The sequence below is a fragment of the Oncorhynchus kisutch genome, linkage group LG5 (assembly GCF_002021735.2).
Source record: "Oncorhynchus kisutch isolate 150728-3 linkage group LG5, Okis_V2, whole genome shotgun sequence".
In the NCBI taxonomy this organism is placed as follows: domain Eukaryota; kingdom Metazoa; phylum Chordata; class Actinopteri; order Salmoniformes; family Salmonidae; genus Oncorhynchus; species Oncorhynchus kisutch.
The window spans coordinates 19,353,500-19,375,535 of record NC_034178.2 but is presented as its reverse complement, the minus strand read 5'-3'; the positions used below and the strand labels follow the sequence as shown (position 1 = coordinate 19,375,535).

Here is a 22,036-nt window from a genome sequence, read left to right as displayed (position 1 = left end):
AAGCAGTTAGGTTTGTATGCGGTCGTATGATGTACCAGGGCTTTGGGATGCAGTTAGGTGTGTTTTCCTCCAGCTACTCTCCAGTTTGCTCCCAGCAGCGTTCATAGAACATAGGTCACTGTTAAACTAGGCTGCAGAGCGTTCCAAGTTTGACAAATAATTCAACCAGTGTGTGACGTGGGTTTCTTGAAATTAATGAATGAATATGAAACTGCCTTCAATACAGATGTGAAGAACAGTATGTTTTAAATTCTCACTCAATATGCACTGCTCTATTTGAACGTCTCGATATATTATTATTTAATGAAAGCAATGAAAAATACATTTGTGTGTAAATTTTAAAAAGCGTATATTAACTGTGTTTCGACTCCAAAGGATTTGAATTGGTTAAAAGTCCATTTTGATACAGAAACACTAAAACATGATTTAGATTTATTAAGAACAAGTTGATTGACAAAGTCATGAAAAATTGGAAGAATTGAATAAACCACATTTTGGCTATGATAAAAGATATGCCTCTGGGGTCAAAATTATCCATGTCAGAAGTGTGGTTCAATACAAATATGTAGTAAATTCTCACTCATTAAACACGAATCAATGAACACATGCTTCTCTTTGAACGACTTAATATAATAGACTTTTATGAAATAAATGAGAAAAAAAACGTTTGGTTCCTCAACTGCGTTGCCCACTTCAGTCAGCAGATGGCGATGTGCGTCTTAGGTTCAGGGGATGCTGCCAGCGTGACGTATATTCTAGTGGACGGGACGCTCCTTCAACAGCTAGTCAGACACCTCGGTAGCTTTCTAGCAAACATAGCTACAACATTCACGCTCTTTACACTGGGTTGGTGTACATTAGTCGCTGTGTATTAAACACACTTCTGTCGTATGTACTTGTTGGCCTATTTAAATATATATTTACGTTTTTCAGCTAGCTGGTTTGCTAAGTTAGCTTAGAACTAGGCTAGTCGCTAATGCTAGCTAACATCTCCGACCATGAGTTCACTAAGCTACTTTCCTACTGCTAAAGGAGAGGGGGTCTGCTGGACGGAGAAAGAAGCTCTCGTGAAAGAGGAAGAGGAAGAGAAGGATGTTACAATGCAAAAACAAGTAGAGGGTGAGGCTGTTACCGTGAAAGAGGAAGAGAAAGACGTTTCAGTGAAAGAGGAAGACGCTTTCAGAGTGAAAGAGGAGGATTTCACAGTAAAAGAAGAGGATTTCACAGTAAAAGAAGAGGAGGATTTCACAGTAAAAGAAGAGGAGGATTTCACAGTAAAAGAAGAGGAGGATTTCACAGTAAAAGAAGAGGAGGATTTCACAGTAAAAGAAGAGGAGGATTTCACAGTAAAAGAAGAGGAGGATTTCACAGTAAAAGAAGAGGAGGATTTCACAGTAAAAGAAGAGGAGGATTTCACAGTTAAAGAAGAGGAGGATGTAGTTTTTGGACTGAAAGAGGGGGAGATGGCTGTTACATCCACAAAGGAGGAGGAGGAAGAAGAGGAGGTTGGAGATCTGGGTCCGGTTTCCCAAACGCATCTTAAAGCATCCAATGATTCTAACGATGTTAACACTAGTAAGTATTGTCTTAAAAACAGAGGTACAAACTCTGCAGTTGTTGAACTGATGTGGGGTGTTAAAGGGGAAATCTGCAATTGCTACATCCAATATTTTGACTTTTAAATTATTTATTTAAAGCCATTGATTCTTGAAGAATATAACACATGCCTCATGAGCTTAGTTCAACTGTTGTACCCCATCAGAACCCCAAATAAGCTTTTTTTTTTACTCCAATGTAAACCAACACTGTATAGCCTCAACATGGTTAAATCTATAATGTTGATGTCATGGATGGTCAGTCCTTGCATCCGTAGGTCTGTCTATGAATTTGAGACCAGTTACATTTCTCCAGCCCCATCCATCATCTTATTAGCAAAACAGTGGTGGAATTACAGCTTTGTTATTGTTTCAACTGCAGATTGATTGTTGCGTGGCTTTTTTAAATGGATAACCTAGGATTTGAACAGAAACAAAATGGCTGCCTAAAGACTTTGTTTGGTTAACATCTGAAGGATAGGGGCTGGAGAAATGTAACCACTCTCAAATTCATAGAGAAAGCTATTGTATCAACCATAACCCAAATCCTAGCGACCTCGACAAGAAGTTTAGACAGTTATAAGGTGTTGGCTTGACAGTCACTGGACCCAGGTTTGAGTTCAGCTCAGGGCTACCCCCTGAATTCACTACACTATGAATACAAGGACTGGCCATCCATGAGGTCAAAATTATAGTTTAAGCAGGTTTCTAGGATCTATAGTATATTCTAGAATTTCCAGTGTAGATTTCATTTCACTCACGAACCTCCCGGCTCCGCCCACGACATCCTATTAAGGAAAACAAGAGCAAACAGAAAGAATTTGGCAGAGGGTATAAGGGACTATGTATGCAGTCTGATGATGGACCAGGGCTTTGGGATGCAGTTAGGTTTGTATGTAGTCTGGTGATATAGTCTGATGATGTACCAGGGCTTTGGGATGCAGTTAGGTTTGTATGCGGTCGTATGATGTACCAGGGCTTTGGGATGCAGTTAGGTGTGTTTTCCTCCAGCTACTCTCCAGTTTGCTCCCAGCAGCGTTCATAGAACATAGGTCACTGTTAAACTAGGCTGCAGAGCGTTCCAAGTTTGACAAATAATTCAACCAGTGTGTGACGTGGGTTTCTTGAAATTAATGAATGAATATGAAACTGCCTTCAATACAGATGTGAAGAACAGTATGTTTTAAATTCTCACTCAATATGCACTGCTCTATTTGAACGTCTCAATATATTATTATTTAATGAAAGCAATGAAAAATACATTTGTGTGTATATTTAAAAAGCGTATATTAACTGTTTCGACTCCAAAGGATTTGAATTGGTTAAAAGTCAATTTTGATACAGAAACACTAAAACATGATTTAGATTTATTAAGAACAAGTTGATTGACAAAGTCATGAAAATTTTGAAGAATTGAATAAACCACATTTTGGCTATGATAAAAGATATGCCTCTGGGGTCAAAATTATCCATGTCAGAAGTGTGGTTCAATACAAATATGTAGTAAATTCTCACTCATTAAACACGAATCAATGAACACATGCTTCTCTTTGAACGACTTAATATAATAGACTTTTATGAAATAAATGAGAAAAAAAACGTTTGGTTCCTCAACTGCGTTGCCCACTCCAGTCAGCAGATGGCGATGTGCGTCTTAGGTTCAGGGGACGCTGCCAGCGTGACGTATATTCTAGTGGACGGGAGGAACGGAAGCTATACTGTTTCCTGTGGGGCTGTTGATAAGTCATTGTATAATATTCAGCAATTTTTTTTATTTTTTTCCCCCATGTCATTACATCAATATAGCCTAACTAGAAGAGGAAAAAAACTCTTCCCGAACCACCTCGTCCTGCTGGCCTTCATACAGTGGGGCAAAAAAGTATTTAGTCAGCCACCAATTGTGCAAGTTCTCCCACTTAAGACGAGAGGCCTGTAATTTTCATCATAGGTACACTTCAACTATGACAGACAAAATGAGGAGAACAAATCCAGACAATCACATTGTAGGATTTTTAATGAATTTATTTGCAAATTATGGTGGAAAATAAGTATTTGGTCAATAACAAAAGTTTATCTCAATACTTTGTTATATACCCTTTGTTGGCAATGACAGAGGTCAAACGTTTTCTGTAAGTCTTCACAAGGTTTTCACACACTGTTGCTGGTATTTTGGCCTATTCCTCCATGCAGATCTCCTCTAGAGCAGTGATGTTTTGGGGCTGTTGCTTTGCAACACGGACTTTCAACTCCCTCCAAAGATTTTCTATGGGGTTGAGATCTGGAGACTGGCTAGGCCACTCCAGGACCTTGAAATGCTTCTTACAAAGCCACTCCTTCGTTGCCCGGGCGGTGAGTTTGGGATCATTGTCATGATGAAAGACCCAGCCACGTTTCATCTTCAATGCCCTTGCTGATGGTAGGCTTTGTTACTTTGGTCCCAGCTCTCTGAAGGTCATTCACTAGGTCCCCCCCGTGTGGTTCTGGGATTTTTGCTCACCGTTCTTGTGATCATTTTGACCCCACGGGGTGAGATCTTGCGTGGAGCCCCAGATCGAGGGAGTGGACTAGTATGTCTTCCATTTCCTAATAATTGCTCCCACAGTTGATTTCTTCAAACCAAGCTGCTTACCTATTGCAGATTCAGTCTTCCCAGCCTGGTGCAGGTCTACAATTTTGTTTCTGGTGTCCTTTGACAGCTGTTTGGTCTTGGCCATAGTGGAGTTTGGAGTGTGGCTTGAGGTTGTGGACAGGTGTCTTTTATGCTGATAACAAGTTCAAACAGCTGCCATTAATACAGGTAACGAGTGGAGTACAGAGGAGCCTCTTGAAGAAGAAGTTACAGGTCTGTGAGAGCCAGAAATCCTGCTTGTTTTTTTTTGGTGACCAAATACTTATTTTCCACCATAATTTGCAAATAAATTCATAAAAAATCATACAATGTGATTTTCTGGAGAGATAAATCTCATTTTGTCTGTCATAAAGTGTACCTATGATGAAAATTACAGGCCTCATCTTTTTAAGTGGGAGAACTTGCACAATTGGTGGCTGAATAAATACTTTTTTGCACCACTGTACATTTGACTATTGGATGTTCTTATAGGCACTTTAGTGTTGTCAGTGTAACAGTATAGCTTCCGTTCCTCTCCTCGCCCCTACCTGGGCTCGAACCAGGAACACATCGACATCAGCCACCCTCGAAGCATCGTTACCCATCGCTCCACAAAAGCCGCAGCCCTTGCAGAGCAAGGGGAACAACTACTCCAAGTCTCAGAGCGAGTGACGTTTGAAACACTATTAGCGCGCACCCCGCTAACTAGCTAGCCATTTCACATCGGTTACACCAGCCTAATCTCGGGAGTTGATAGGCTTGAAGTCATAAACAGCTCAATGCTTGAAGCACAGCGAAGAGCTGCTGGCAAATTGCACAAAAGTGCTGTTTAAATGAATGCTTACGAGCCTGCTGCTGCCTACCATCGCTCAGTCAGACTGCTCTATCAGATATAAAATCATAGACTTAATTCTAACATAACACACAAATACGAGCCTTTGGTCAGTAATATGGTCGAATCTGGAAACTATCATTTAGAAAACAAAACGTTTATTATTTCAGTGAAATACGAAAGGGTTCCGTGTTTTATCTAACGGGTGGCACCCATAAATCTAAATATTGCTGTTACATTGTACAACCTTCAATGTTATGCCATAATTACGTAAAATTCTGGCAATTAAGTTCACAGCGAGCAAGCCGGCCCAAACTGTTGCATATACCCTGACTCTGCGTGCAATGAACGCGTGACCAAATTTCACCTGGTTAATATTGCCTGCTAACCTTTCTTTTAGCTAAATATGCCGGTTTAAAAATATACTTCTGTGTATTGATTATATGAAAGGCATTGGTGTTTATGGTTAGGTACAGTCGTGCAACGATTGTGCTTTTTTGGCAAATGTGCTTTTGTTAAATCATCCCCCGTTTGGCGAAGTTGGCTGGCTGTCTTAGGAAGAAATAGTCTTCACACAGTTCGCAACGAGCCAGGCGGCCAAAACTGCTGCATATACCCCGACTCTGTTGCAAGAGAAGTGACACAATTTACTTAGTTAAAATAAATTAATGTTAGCAGGCTATATTAACTAAATATGCAGGTTTAAAAAATATATAGTTGTGTATTGATTTTAAGAAAGGCATTGATGTTTATGGTTAGGTACTCGTTGAAGCAACGGCAGTCCTTTTTCGTCAAATGAGCACCGCATCGATTATATGCAACGCAGGACACGCTAGATAAACTAGTAATATCATCAACCATGTGTAGTTAACTAGTGATTATGATTGATTGATTGTTTTTATAAGATAAGTTTAATGCTAGCTAGCAACTTACCTTGGTTTCTTACTGCATTCGCGTAACAGGCAGGCTCCTCGTGGAGTACAATGAGAGGCAGGTGGTTAGAGCGTTGGACTAGTTAACTGTAAGGTTACAAGATTGAATCCCCGAGCTGACAAGGTAAAAATCTGTCGTTCTGCCCCTGAACAAGGCAGTTAACCCACCATTCCTAGGCCGTAATTGAAAATAAGAATGTGTTCTTAGCTGACTTGCCTTGTTAAATAAAGGTGTAAAAAAAAAAAAAAAAACCTGATTAATCAGCCATTCCATTCATTAATCGGCTCAACTTTTAGTCCAGAGTAGTGATGCTGGGCGGGCGGGCAGGTGTAGGCAGCAATCGGTTGAAGAGAATGCATTTAGTTTTACTTGTATTTAAGAGCAGTTTGAGGCTACGGAAGGAGAGTTGTATGGCATTGAGGGTAGTTAACTTCTTATGGTATAGGGGGCAACATTTTCACTTTTGGATAAATAGCGTGCCCAATTTCAACTTCCTGCTACTCATGCCAAGAATATAAGATATGCATATTATTAGTATATTTGGATACAAAACACTCTGAAGTTTCTAAAACTGTTTGAATCATGTCTGTGAGTATAACAGAACTTATGTAGCATCAAAGGTAAGGCATGTTTTATATTTTATTTCTGCGTTTTGTGTAGCGCCTGCAGGGTTGAAATATGCTACCCTCTTTGTTTACTGTTGTGCTATCATCCGATAAAAGCTACTTATGCTTTTGCCAAAAGCCTGTTGGCTGGATTCACAACGAGTGTAGCTTTAATTGAGTATCTTACATGTGTGATTTAATGAAAGTTAGATTTTTATTTGAATTTATTTGAATTTTCTGCGCTGCATTTCTCCTGGTTTTTGGCCAAGTGGGACGCAAGCATCCCCTATACCATAAGAACACAGTGTCCAAAGAAGGGCCAGTATACAGAATGGTGTCGTCTGCGTAGAGGTGGATCAGAGACTCACCAGCAGCAAGAGCAACATCATTGATGTAAACAGTGTCGTGGTAATTTCCTATATTACTTAACATTAAGAGAGCAAACCACACGCAAGTCAGAGTTATTTTATAAAGTCCATATTTAATTATATATGAGCTTCACCATAGCCCTGTGACTCTCAGATCAATTCAGTATCTATAAATGAATTCTGTGTTTACAAAATGGCAACTGAGATCTTTTATAGCAAAGATCTACCCCCTAGTCGACATGACAAACCAAATCAAATCAAATTTATTTATATAGCCCTTCGTACATCAGCTGATATCTCAAAGTGCTGTACAGAAACCCAGCCTAAAACCCCAAACAGCAAGCAATGCAGGTGTAGAAGCACGGTGGCTAGGAAAAACTCCCTAGAAAGGCCAATACCTAGGAAGAAACCTAGAGAGGAACCAGGCTATGTGGGGTGGCCAGTCCTCTTCTGGCTGTGCCGGGTGGAGATTATAACAGAACATGGCCAAGATGTTCAATGTTCATAAATGACCAGCATGGTCGAATAATAATAAGGCAGAACAGTTGAAACTAGAGCAGCAGCACAGTCAGGTGGAAGTTGAAACTGGAGCAGCAGCATGGCCAGGTAGACTGGGGACAGCAAGGAGTCATCATGTCAGGTAGTCCTGGGGCATGGTCCTAGGGCTCAGGTCAACCACAGATAATAGGAACTTCACAAAGTGCCTTTTACTTGAAAGAGGAGTATCCCATAGACAGATAGCATTAGCTATAAATGATCATTCAGTTTGGTCTCCTAAACAAAGTTCCTATCTCGTTCTTGGTACAACATAGTACCAAACAATTACCTCATCCAATGGCATATATCAATAGTCAATTCTATATACTCCCAGCTCAAGTACACCCCCTCCTGGACAAGATCAGAAAAGAAAGTGAGCCTCTTAGGTCATATACTAAATCAAGATAAGGGCAACCTCAGAGGGGACATACAATAGTTACAGACACATTCCCATAAGAAGACAAGCCTCCATTCTGTCCTCTTCCACTTCTGATATTCTTCATAGCATCACATGGTTTAACAGTTACATTGACATATGAAGACAAGCCTGACCTCTCCCCTCTCTGGGCCCCTAGTGACTAAGCCCTAGAGAAGAGAGAGGAAAATGCAACTGCCAACAGTATTATCCAAAAGAGAACATCCTAATGACAAATATCTCACATAAGCATTATTATGTAAATAAAACATCTTATTTATCAATGCTACCTAACTGATTCTGCTACCACAACAGAGAAAAGAGTTGGCCCAAGAATTGAACCTTGTGGCACCCCCATAGACTGCATCAGGCCCGGACAACAGGCCCTCCTATTTGACCCATTGAACTCTATTGGAAAAGTAGTTGGTGAAGCAGGCGAGGCAATCATTTGAGAAACCGAGGCTTTTGAGTCTGCTGATGAGGATGTGGTGATTGACAGAGTCGAAAGCCTTGGCCAGGTCAATGAATATGGCTGCACAGTATTGTTTCTTATCGATGGAGGTTAAGATCTTTTAGGACCTTGAGCGTGGCTGAGGTGCACCCATGCCCAGCTCTGAAACCAGATTGCATAGTGGAGAAGGTACGGTGGGATTGTAAATGGTCAGTAATCTGTTTGTTAACTTGAATTTTGAAGACCTTAGAAAGGATGGGTAGGATAGATATAGGTCTGTAGCAGTTTGGGTCAAGAGTGTCCCCCTCCTTTGAAGAGGGGGATGACCGCAGCTGCTTTCCAATTTTTGGGAATCTCAGCCAACACAAAAGAGAGGTTGAACAGGCTAGTAATAGGGGTTGCAACAATTTCAGGCAGATCATTTTAGAAAGAAAGGATCCAGATTGTCTAGCCTGGTTGATTTGTAGGGGTCCAGATTTTGCAGCTCTTTCAGAACATCAGCTGACTGAATTTGGGAGAATGATAAATGGGGAAGGCTTGGGCGAGTTCCTGTGGGGTGTGCAGTGCTGTTGACCGGGGTAGGGGTAGCCAGGTGGAAAGTATGGCCAGCCGCTGAAAAATGCTTATTGAAATTCTCAATTATAGTGGATTTATCAGTGGTGTCGTGGAAATTTCCTCTATTTACCAAATCATGAGAGCAAGCCACACACAAGTCAGCGTTAGTTATCAAAGTCCATCTTTAATTATATGAGCTCTATCACAACCCTGTGACTCTCAGATCAATTCAGTGTCTATCAATGAATTCTCTGAGAATTCCTTCCACATTGCAACTGAGATCCTTTAATAGCAAAAAACACACATAGTCAGACAGCATAGACATAATAAATTGTTCAGCTTTGTCTCCTAAACTATGTTATTTTCTCAAACTCAGAACCATAAACCAATCCTCCATATCAACAGCCATATATCAAATCCATCCTATCTTGACAAGATCACAGAGACACACTGACTGGCACACAGACATTGTGGAGCCAAGAGATACACGCTTGACCTCTCCCCTCTCTCCGGCCCAAACAACTTAGTCTTGACATAGAACAGATACTGCAACCCCGCCACAGTATTATACAAAAATAACATTCTGATGAGAAGTAACTTATAAACATATGATGAATATAAAACATCTTACCTATGTTACCAACCAATTCTGATTATTCCCCAACATTCTCCTCTCAAGGGACATTGTCCCTTCTAAAGAATCAGAATATTAATTACATACTCAATATAAAAATTCAAATCCCCTCAATGTCAAATACCTTAACTTTCTCCCTTCTGAAACTTAAGTTTACAACCTTTATTCTACAAGACAAACTTGCACATGTTTAATAACACAGAATAATCCATTTGAGGAAAATAAAAACACAACCAATATTTAGAAATGCTCCCTAAGTTACATGAGAATCAGTGTCTAAACACAGGCCTCCTCACAACATATAGGACAGACATCCCTCTAAGTCCTCATGCTCAGAAATATACTTAGGAATGGAGAATAGGGCAGTGAAATCATTCATATTCCAAATCATAACAACCCAACTATTTATCCAACCAATATTTAGAATAGCATTCCTCAGTGATTCAAATTTGTCTTATCACTCAATAAAAACCTCAATTTAACACACATCAATATTAGCAGATTTACTTACATTCAGTGTAATTATTCCATCATTCTACTATTAACTTTTTTAATCATGATTATAATACAGATCAGTATGCATTCTTAATCTAAATTACTACAATTTACATAGTGTAGACCTCTTCAATCAACCTGATACCACAAAAGTATAAACCATTTAATGGCACAGTTGACCAACACCCCCCCTCTCAGGCACTGCATCTTCTGGCGTCTCTTTCGTTCTTTTTCAGATAGCTTTACAGTTCAAAGTGGATGGCCCATGATAATGTCCCAATTTCAATGTCTCATCTTTACCACTCATGTCTTGTCCATTCATCAACCAATATACCAGCATCATAAGAAAATGTTAGAACAGATCTTTCTCCATGATCACTCCAAGTGGACTCATCACAGTATGAGAGAACCATGAAAGAAAAGCAGTTGATAGCTTAGATCTGATACTGAACACCAATTTCTGGCTTGGTTCTTTTCTCTCGGTAGAAGTGGTTTGGAAATCCTCCTTCAACGGCTTTGTCACTCTTCTTCAGCCAGTTAGAGGGAGTTTTGATTATCTCTTCCATGCATTAAGATACCGTCTGATGTCACTTTTCATGATAACCTCGAAAGAACAGATCAGAACAACAGTTTAGTTCAGTTCATTAACTACATGATCAATTATTACTTTTACCAATTATTCTTAATACACATATCAAAACATTATCAACACATGTCAACTCCATCGTAGAGCCAAGGATCAAGAAGGTAGACCTATACCTCGGGAATAGAACAAAACAAACACAACAAATGCAATACACTCAACAATGCAATACACTCCTTCACATATCACTTAAGTTGTATAACTTCAATTCAAACCCTCAAACTGAATCCTCCCCCATGTTTTACACACATCTCTCCGTATGAGAGTAATGTAAAACAAAACTGAAAAGAAATGTAAAACAAAATTTCAGCTAACCTAATCAAATTAAAATCACTAAACTGAAAAAACTCCACAAAGAAAAATGATTTAAACCCCTATGGTCATAGGAAAATAGACTTAAAGCAGCATACCCTTAGTTAAAAGCAATGCCCTTCACAGTGGTCCAAATTACAAATATGGCTAAGAAACATATTCACCAATTACACAAATTATTTTGAAAGCAGTATTACAAATGACCATAATTTCATTATCCAAATGGCTTTCCAATGCGGGTGATCAAGCCACAACGGAAAGTCATCAGAAGGTCATAGGTCATACAAAACCCTTCAAAGCAGTGTTTTTCACTATATGAAACAATTTGCAAACAATAATCAACTAGTTCCAACATTTTTGTATTTGCATGTTCCCAGAACATTCCTTTATCAAAAGAATTTGCGTGTGTAATGAAAAGTCAGAAAATAAAAACTCATTAAAATCTCATGTGGTGAGTTCCCCTTTAATACCTTTAATACCCTTGCACTAAAACAAAAAACTTCCAGGCCCCTTTAATGTGGTAGTTTATGGCCTCAAATTCACTCACTCTCCCCAAGAGTATAGTCCCTGGAAACATTCCAGAGAGAGACAGTGAAATATAAATTTTCCCGGAGAAAACACAAAAACACTTAGTTAGTATTCTTACACTACATCGATTCAGAAACTCAAACGTGAAACTATAAACCAAACCTAATGATAATTCCACGGTATCTCAAATCTTTAATCATAAGCTTTAATCAAATCAATGTATATGTATGATAATGTTTAATTAAGTTAAATCAACTCCAACTTTAATCAGCAACCTAATAATTTCAACCTGTTGATATAAATTTAGTAAAAACCAATCCTGATTTTATTTTTTAACAAATCTAAAATCTTTCAAAAGTTGGCGCTGTCTCATCAGCGTAAAAATCAAAACAAACTTATTATTTTTCCCACTCATATCCACAAAGCTTTCATTCCCCAAAACATATGAATTTTTTTTGACTATTGCGGTAACAACACTATAATTAAAATCTATGATACTCCCCCACTTAACATATTAGTTTAGTCTTCTGCCAACAGGCTCTCATACTACTCAATCCAGCAATCACCTTTAATGACCTGACATTGTTCCACATAATGGAAACATACTATAATGTTAGACTACATGAACTTTCCTGCTCAAATTAAATGGTGTTACAGGTTAAACAATCAAACAAAATTAACTGGTGTTACTTAAATAATCAAACCAAGAATCAATAACCATCAGAATATATTCTCCCAATGTCTTACTCACTCACAACTTTCAGATCTACTCTCCTATTTCTTTTTCCCCCAGTGGGTAAAAAGATAACCGTTCTCATTTCAACTTTTTTCCTTACCTCTATCGTAAGATTCAAACCCAACTTTATAACTTCCTCTTCTCTTTGCTCTCCACACTTATGAAATGTATCCTATTTCTTTAAAAATAACACGTGCAGCGGCAAAATTATAACATGCGTCAGTCAATCTATAAGAATGAAAAATATTTCGGTAATCGCTTTCTATCACCATTCTCTCCCCGCTATCATTCAGAATTTCTTTAACTTAGGTAACTGTCTTCTCGATTGATACAGTAATTTAAATACGACTCAATTTTCAATACATTATTCCAGCAGATAATTTAGTGAACAGACATCGTCTTGCATCAGAATTTGCTTCGTTATTATTTTAAGTTGAATTAGTCTATCAATTTAACCTAAACAATCTATTGAAAACGTTCAATTTATCCCTTCTATCAATTTGAACCAGACAAGCTATTAAAACGTTCAGTTTATATCTTATACAAACACTAGTGACCATAACTTTCCAGGCAAAACATACAAATAGATTATTTTACAATCAAAAACTCAGAATTCAGTCAGCGCAATGACTGGGAATGGAATCCGGGCCTCCCGCGTTGCAGGTGAGAATTCTACCACTGAACCACCAATGCTATGTGAAAAACTCAAATAAACCCCATTTACAAGTAAAATCAAAATACGTCACTATCGGCAATTCCCAGAAGAATAATAGCCCAATTTTAACAGTACAAACGTTACTCCAACTATGATTCTCAAATTCCAAATGAATATATTAGCAATCAAAGAATAAAATCGACAGTTAATGACTAGGAAACAGATATTGCGCCTTTTAATAAAAGTAGATTGTTTACTTATGCAACGTATTTCAATTACTTTACTACATCACATTAATCACGCAATGATAATTAGTTTGATAGAAAACCTTAGGCTTTGTATGACATAAATTACATCGAGATTCCCCCTTAATTCTCTCTAACTTTATTCAGTTTATTCAATAAATCCCGCAACTTCTCTCATACTGGGAAGAAAAAATATAACATGTTCAGACCTTAAGGGCAGTTAAATTTCAAATGTTTCACCCAGACGGAGATAATCCAATATGCGTTTTATAGTTACATCGTTAGGGTAAGATAACCAAAAGTGGACACACTCTAATCAGTTTCTAGAGCTCAATTTCCCAGATTTTGTAGATTATTTTAAAAGTGCTTTAAAACTTCATCTTTATCAAATTATCCATTTAAGATACCAACTCAAAACCTACGTACGTCTTCGAATGGGTGGTTTAAATTGTATCGAATCATTCTCAGCATTACTTTATCAAATCTCTAGTAATTGATTATACACACATACAATTTATCATGATTTCAAATAATTCACAGAATCCATATAAAACTTTAGAAATCTTAGGTACTCACACAGAACTTTCAGGATCACCCACACAGGATTGGTCAGATGTTCACACAGAACTGGTCAGATGTCCACACAGAACATCAGAACATAAAAAGTTTTGCCCACAGAGTCAACCCTACCCCGCTCACACAGAACGGTCCGACAACTATTACCTAGTGATCCCATAACAAAATACTCACACAGAGTAACCCAGGGCATACCTGGCTAGCACATTTAAAATAATTGGAATTCACCACATCTGAGGGTCACTTAGACAATCACACAGACGCACAGAATGAGGTCCTTCTTCCAATAGGGCTTCACCAAGTGCCGTGTTTCACCTAGAACACACAGTCCCCTGGCCCCTCACCAGGTAGACTAGTCCTACTTCTATATGAGTAATCAGGTGTGCGTCCTTACTCAATATTGCCAGGAGTGTTTCAAACAAAAGACAATGAATATATTTACAAAACTGACGCATCTTGCGGGGTCAGGTCTGGGTGGTCTGGCATGGGCCGTTTCATTTAGTATCTGGTGGGTCGGCATGGGGAATGATTGTATTTCCCCATAGTATGTTGTACCTCAAGTTGACCCACTGAAACAGAGTAACTTTATGACTACAATTACCGTTCCCTGAATTAGGGAAAAGAGGTACAACACCTGTTTGGCCCCACCCCTCCTTGGGTTGTTGAAGAGCGATATTAAATTAAATATGACCGAAGGCTCGTATTTCTGTGTTTATTATTATAATTAAGTCTATGATTTGATAGAGCAGTCTGACTGAGCGGTGACTGAGTGGTGGTAGGCAGCAGCAGGCTCGTAAGCATTCATTCAAACAGCACTTTCCTGCGTTTGCCAGCAGCTCTTCGCAATGCTTGAAGCACAGCTCTGTTTATGACTTCAAGCCTATCAACTCCCAATATTAGGCTGGCAATACTAGTGCCTATAAGAGCATGCAATAGTCAAAGATATATGAAATACAAATGGTATAGAGGGAAATAGTTCTATAATTCCTATAATAACCTCAACCTAAAACTTCTTACCTGGGAATATTGAAGACTCGTTAAAAGGAACCACCAGCTTTTTTTAAATTTATTTTATTTATTTCACCTTTATTTAACCAGGTAGGCTAGTTGAGAACAAGTTCTCATTTGCAACTGCGACCTGGCCAAGATAAAGCATAGCAGTGTGAGCAGACAACAAAGAGTTACACATGGAGTAAACAATTAACAAGTCAATAACACAGTAGAAACCAAAGGGGGAGTCTATATACAATGTGTGCAAAAGGCATGAGGAGGTAGGCAAATAATTACAATTTTGCAGATTAACACTGGAGTGATGAATGATCAGATGGTCATGTACAGGTAGAGATATTGGTGTGCAAAAGAGCAGAAAAGTAAATAAATAAAAACAGTATGGGGATGAGGTAGGTGAGAAAGGGTGGGCTATTTACCAATAGACTATGTACAGCTGCAGCGATCGGTTAGCTGCTCAGATAGCAGATGTTTGAAGTTGGTGAGGGAGATAAAAGTCTCCAACTTCAGCGATTTTTGCAATTCGTTCCAGTCACAGGCAGCAGAGTACTGGAACGAAAGGCGGCCAAATGAGGTGTTGGCTTTAGGGATGATCAGTGAGATACACCTGCTGGAGCGCGTGCTACGGATGGGTGTTGCCATCGTGACCAGTGAGCTGAGATAAGGCGGAGCTTTACCTAGCATGGACTTGTAGTTGACCTGGAGCCAGTGGGTCTGGCGACGAATATGTAGCGAGGGCCAGCCGACTAGAGCATACAAGTCGCAGTGGTGGGTGGTATAAGGTGCTTTAGTGACGAAACGGATGGCACTGTGATAGACTGCATCCAGTTTGCTGAGTAGAGTGTTGGAAGCCATTTTGTAGATGACATCGCCGAAGTCGAGGATCGGTAGGATAGTCAGTTTTACTAGGGTAAGCTTGGCGGCGTGAGTGAAGGAGGCTTTGTTGCGGAATAGAAAGCCGACTCTTGATTTGATTTTCGATTGGAGATGTTTGATATGAGTCTGGAAGGAGAGTTTGCAGTCTAGCCAGACACCTAGGTACTTATAGACGTCCACATATTCTAGGTCGGAACCATCCAGGGTGGTGATGCTAGTCGGGCATGCGGGTGCAGGCAGCGACCGGTTGAAAAGCATGCATTTGGTTTTACTAGCGTTTAAGAGCAGTTGGAGGCCACGGAAGGAGTGTTGTATGGCATTGAAGCTTGTTTGGAGGTTAGATAGCACAGTGTCCAAAGACGGGCCGAAGGTATATAGAATGGTGTCGTCTGCGTAGAGGTGGATCAGGGAAACGCCCACAGCAAGAGCAACATCATTGATATACACAGAGAAAAGAGTCGGCCCGAGAATTGAACCCTGTGGCACCCCCATAGAGACTGCCAGAGGACCAGACAGCATGCCCTCCGATTTGACGCACTGAACTCTGTCTGCAAAGTAATTGGTGAACCAGGCAAGGCAGTCATCCGAAAAACCGAGGCTCCTGAGTCTGCCGATAAGAATATGGTGATTGACAGAGTCGAAAGCCTTGGCAAGGTCGATGAAGACGACTGCACAGTACTGTCTTTTATCGATGGCGGTTATGATATCGTTGAGTACCTTGAGTGTGGCTGAGGTGCACCCATGACCGGCTCGGAAACCAGATTGCACAGCGGAGAAGGTGCGGTGGGATTCGAGATGGTCAGTGACCTGTTTGTTGACTTGGCTTTCGAAGACCTTAGATAGGCAGGGCAGGATGGATATAGGTCTGTAACAGTTTGGGTCCAGGGTGTCTCCCCCTTTGAAGAGGGGGATGACTGCGGCAGCTTTCCAATCCTTGGGGATCTCAGACGATATGAAAGAGAGGTTGAACAGGCTGGTAATAGGGGTTGCGACAATGGTGGCAGATAGTTTCAGAAATAGAGGGTCCAGATTGTCAAGCACAGCTGATTTGTACGGGTCCAGGTTTTGCAGCTCTTTCAGAACATCTGCTATCTGGATTTGGTTAAATGAGAACCTGGAGAGGCTTGGGCGAGGAGCTGCGGGGGGGGCGGAGCTGTTGGCCGAGGTTGAAGTAGCCAGGCGGAAGGCATGGCCAGCCGTTGAGAAATGCTTATTGAAGTTTTCGATAATCATGGATTTATCAGTGGTGACCGTGTTACCTAGCCTCAGTGCAGTGGGCAGCTGGGAGGAGGTGCTCTTGTTCTCCATGGACTTCACGGTGTCCCAGAACTTTTTGGAGTTGGAGCTACAGGATGCAAACTTCTGCCTGAAGAAGCTGGCCTTAGCTTTCCTGACTGACTGCGTGTATTGGTTCCGGACTTCCCTGAACAGTTGCATATCACGGGGACTATTCGATGCTATTGCAGTCCGCCACAGGATGTTTTTGTGCTGGTCGAGGGCAGTCAGGTCTGGGGTGAACCAAGGGCTGTATCTGTTCTTAGTTCTGCATTTTTTGAACGGAGCATGCTTATCTAAAATGGTGAGGAAGTTACTTTTAAAGAATGACCAGGCATCCTCAACTGACGGGATGAGGTCAATGTCCTTCCAGGATACCCGGGCCAGGTCGATTAGAAAGGCCTGCTCACAGAAGTGTTTTAGGGAGCGTTTGACAGTGATGAGGGGTGGTCGTTTGACTGCGGCTCCGTAGCGGATACAGGCAATGAGGCAGTGATCGCTGAGATCCTGGTTGAAGACAGCGGAGGTGTATTTGGAGGGCCAGTTGGTCAGGATGACGTCTATGAGGGTGCCCTTGTTTACAGAGTTAGGGTTGTACCTGGTGGGTTCCTTGATGATTTGTGTGAGATTGAGGGCATCTAGCTTAGATTGTAGGACTCTAGCTTAGATTGTAGGACTGGCGAGGTGTTAAGCATATCCCAGTTTAGGTCACCTAGCTTTCATATGTTCTCATGTTCTGAGCAAGGAACTTAAACGTTTAGCTTTTGGCACATATTGCACTTTTACTTTCTTCTCCAATACTGTGTTTTCACATTATTTAAACCAAATGGAACATGCTTCATTATTTATTTGAGACTAAATGGATTTTATATGTATTATATTAAGTTAAAATAAGTGTTCATTCAGTATTGTTGTAATTGTCATTATTACACACATATATATATATATATATATATATATATATATATAAAATTGGCCGATTTAATCGGTATCGGTTTCTTTTGATCCTCCAATAATCGGAATCGGTTTTGAAAAATCATAATCGGTCGACCTCTACTATGTTATTGTTTGGTGATGGTATGGGCCAATTTGTTTAACACTTAGTTTACAAACCATCATTTTCAGGCTGATAGAAAAGCTAGCCAAAGAGCATTTTACTGGTTGAAGTTTCTTTTTAAGTATAAAGCAGTTGATTTGCGACAATAACACAAACATATTAAGCAGATTCAAACGAGCCTTACAATTATAATCCAAAGTAATGTGAAATGCACTCATAACCAACCTGGAAATGGATGCTATTTTTGCTGTCAGCCTATGAGAACTCCCCTGAGTTTTCCCCCATGGTGGCGAATTAGTGAATAGACACAGAGCTTAATGTGAGTTTCCTTGAGTAGCACTCCTGATCTTGATCTGATAGCGCGCTGTAATATTTAAAATACTTTGTAAAAACTAAAATCTTTGCTTACCATTTTTGCTCCAGGCAGATATTACATCCATAACTAGTGGTTTCCTCATTAGCAGGGAGGAGTTTCTGCAATCAAATTGTGTGTGCATTGACCTCGTGCTGCAATTTTAGTAAACCCAGAAAGGGGCCTATATTGGAGACCAAAGGTTGTCTGGCACACTGCTTAGAGATTCAACAACGTGAATAACTTACAAGACAAAATATGACGATTGTTGCTAACTTGATTCTCTGGGATAGGTGGGACACAATCGTCCCACTTGGCCAATAGCTAGGGAAAATGCAGAGTGCCAAATTCAAATAAAATTCTATAAAAAGCAACCTTTCATTAAATCACACATGTAAGATACCAAATTCAAGCTACACTCATTGCGAATCCAGCCAACATGTCAGATTTCAGAAAGGCTTTTCGGCGAAAGCATATGATGCTATTATCTGATGATAGCACAACAGTAAACAATGAGAGAGTAGCCTATTTCAACCCTGCAGGCACGACACAAAACACAGAAATATAAATCATGCCTTACCTTTGACGAGCTTCTTTTGTTGGCACTCCAATATGTCCCATAAACATCACAAATGGTCCTTTTGTTCAATTAATTCCGTCCATATATATCCAAAATGTCCATTTATTTGGAGCGTTTGATCCAGAAAAACACTGGTTCCAACTTGACTAACGTCACTACAAAATATCTCAAAAGTTACCTGTAAACTTTGCCAAAACATTTCAAACTACCTTTGTAATACAACTTTAGGTTTTTTAAACGTAAATAATTGATCAATTTGAAGACTGGATGATCTGTGTTCAATACAGGAAGACAAACTCAAGCAAGCATTCTGGTCTTGCTCAACTATTAAACAGTACACATGACGTGACACTTGTTCAAGATGGCCGTACTTCTTCATTACACAAAGGAATAACCTCAACCAATTTCTAAAGACTGGTGACACCCAGTGAAAGCGGTAGGAACTGCAAACAAGTCCCTTAGAAATCTGGTTTCCCAATGAAGAAAAGAGGGTGACCTCAAAAAAAAGAATTCTGAATAGTTTCTCCTCTGGGTTTTGCCTGCTACATAAGTTCTGTTATACTCACAGACATGATTCAAACTGTTTAAAAAACTTCAGAGTGTTCTCTATCCACATCTACTAATAATATGCATGTCTTATATTCTGGGGATGAGTAGTAGGTAGTTTAATTTGGGCACGCTATTTATTCAAAAGTGAAAATGCTGCCCCCTACCCGGAAGAAGTTTTAATTGTTAAATTTAACAGACATCAATTGTTGAACAACTTCATGTGTTGTGGGCCTTTAACCATTTGTCTGACTTTGTCATTCACACAGGAGAGAGACGGGACAATCGTGGATCCTCTGGGGATCCTCAACAAAATCATGATGATGATGATGACGAGGCAGAGAAGAGTCTCTCCACATCAGAACTCCTCAAGAAACACCAGCAGAGACCCACAGGAAATAAATCTAACTGCTGCTCTGACTGTGGGAAAAGATTCAACTCTTCATTAAAACTTAAAATACATCAACGAATTCACACTGAAGAGAAACCTTTTGGTTGTGATCAATGTGGGAAGAGTTTTACTGCATCTAGTCATCTGACTATACACCAGAGAACACACACAGGAGAGAAACCTCATAGCTGTGATCAATGTGGGAAGAGTTTTACTCGGCCAGACAGCCTGATGGTACACCAGAGAACACACACAGGAGAGAAACCTTATAGCTGTGATCAATGTGGGAAGAGTTTTTCTACATCTGGCCAGCTGACTTTACACCAGAGAATACACACAGGAGAGAAACCTTATAGCTGTGATCAATGTGGGAAGAGTTTTACTACATCTGGCCAGCTGACTTTACACCAGAGAATGCACACAGGAGAGAAACCTTATAGCTGTGATCAATGTGGGAAGAGTTTTATTTCATCTGGCCAGCTGACTTTACACCAGAGAATACACACAGGAGAGAAACCTTATAGCTGTGATCAATGTGGGAAGAGTTTCACTACATCTGGCCAGCTGACTCTTCACCAGAGAACACACACAGGAGAGAAACCTTATAGCTGTGATCAATGTGGGAAGAGTTTTACTAGATCTGACCATCTGACTTTACACCAGAGAATACACACAGGAGAAAAATCGTATAGCTGTGATCAATGTGGGAAGAGTTTTACTAGATCTGGCCATCTGACTTTACACCAGAGAATACACACAGGAGAAAAACGTTATAGCTGTGATCAATGTGGGAAAAAATACTCTGATAAAAGATCTATGATTAAACATCAGAAACATTGTTTCATGATATCAATTAAATAATGTCACAATGAAGAATGTTTTAACATTGAAGAAGGATTATTTGAATCATGTCACAATGCAGAACCCTAAATGTTTGTCCCCTGTTCTATTGATATTAGCATCAGGGGAAGAATCCAGGCCTGAATTGGAAGAGTACTATTTATATGAATTAACAAAAAGTGACTAACAAAAAAAGTTGTTGCACACCACGTTGGTGATCCACTTATATCAAAATGCAACACTTCAAAATGTAGCGAGCTGTTTTCTACAAATTGTCCTCTAACCAGTGATGTACACATTATTCCCAGATTCCGTGTGGTTTTTGCTGCTTTAGTTTTAACAGGACGTGCAACCTCATCTCCCTCCTATTGCACAATTGATTTCAACATATCGATGATTGATGACAAAGTGTTTGTGTTCCTTAGTTTTTCGACCCCTAAATTTAAATGCATATCTCCTAAATTGTAGCTGACTGTCTTCTGCAGGTTGTCCTCTAACCAGTGAGGTGAAAGATATCTCCCATTTCCATGTGTTTTTTTTTAGTTGTGTTTGTGTCAACAGCACTTACTACCTGATTTTCCCCCGAATCGATATCAGTGATTTATTGCTACTTGTCAAAACAGCGTTTTTGGTGCTTGTGCAATTTATAAGGTTATTTTTTTAAGAAAATACTTCATATGATTATTGTGGCAGATGTTTGGGTAGATAGTACATTTTATGTTTAGGATTTCAATTCATCAAACTTTTTCTGCATTTGGACTATTGATTTGGACACATTAAAACTGACATTGGGGCTATCCCACCTAGCAAAATGTAGTTGAAAATAAGACTATGCAAAAGTTGAAAAGAAAACAATTTAATTTCAATGTACTTGCAGCCTATACAGTATAATAAATTGGCCTATTATCAATTTTATTAACAATTTGACAACATTCAAATGCTAATTGTCTTTATTCCACTACTGAAGAAGCATGACTCGAATCACCTACTCATATTTCAAACGTCCAGCCTGACAAAAGATACAGTGCCTTGCAAAAGTATTCGGCCCCCTTGAACTTTGCGACCTTTTGCCACATTTCAGGCTTCAAACATAAAGATATAAAACTGTATTTTTTTTGTGAAGAATCAACAACAAGTGGGACACAATCATGAAGTGGAACGACATTTATTGGATATTTCTAACTTTTTTAACAAATCAAAAACGGAAAAATTGGGCGTGCAAAATGATTCAGCCCCTTTACTTTCAGTGCAGCAAACTCTCTCCAGAAGTTCAGTGAGGATCTCTGAATGATCCAATGTTCACCTAAATGACTAATGATGATAAATACAATCCACCTGTGTGTAATCAAGTCTCCGTATAAATGCACCTGCACTGTGATAGTCTCAGA

The 22,036-nt window shown here is 39.6% G+C and overlaps 1 protein-coding gene across 1 annotated transcript; it reads left to right on the top strand.

Moving 5' to 3' along the window:
* Positions 1-769: 769 nt before the first annotated feature.
* LOC109875771 (zinc finger protein 883-like) lies at positions 770-21,728 on the top strand. The gene is made up of 2 exons (XM_031824626.1): positions 770-1,575; positions 19,687-21,728. Exons 1-2 carry the CDS (start codon positions 999-1,001, stop codon positions 20,667-20,669), a joined length of 1,560 nt encoding a protein of 519 aa, XP_031680486.1. The 5' UTR covers positions 770-998; the 3' UTR covers positions 20,670-21,728.
* The last annotated feature ends 308 nt before the right edge of the window (positions 21,729-22,036 follow it).

Coding starts and splice junctions, on each gene's coding strand:
- LOC109875771 (XM_031824626.1), top strand. CDS start 999: ATGAGTTCACTAAGCTACTTTCCTACTGCTAAAGGAGAGGGGGTCTGC. Junction 1,576..19,686: donor TTCTAACGATGTTAACACTA/GTAAGTATTGTC, acceptor TCATTCACACAG/GAGAGAGACGGGACAATCGT.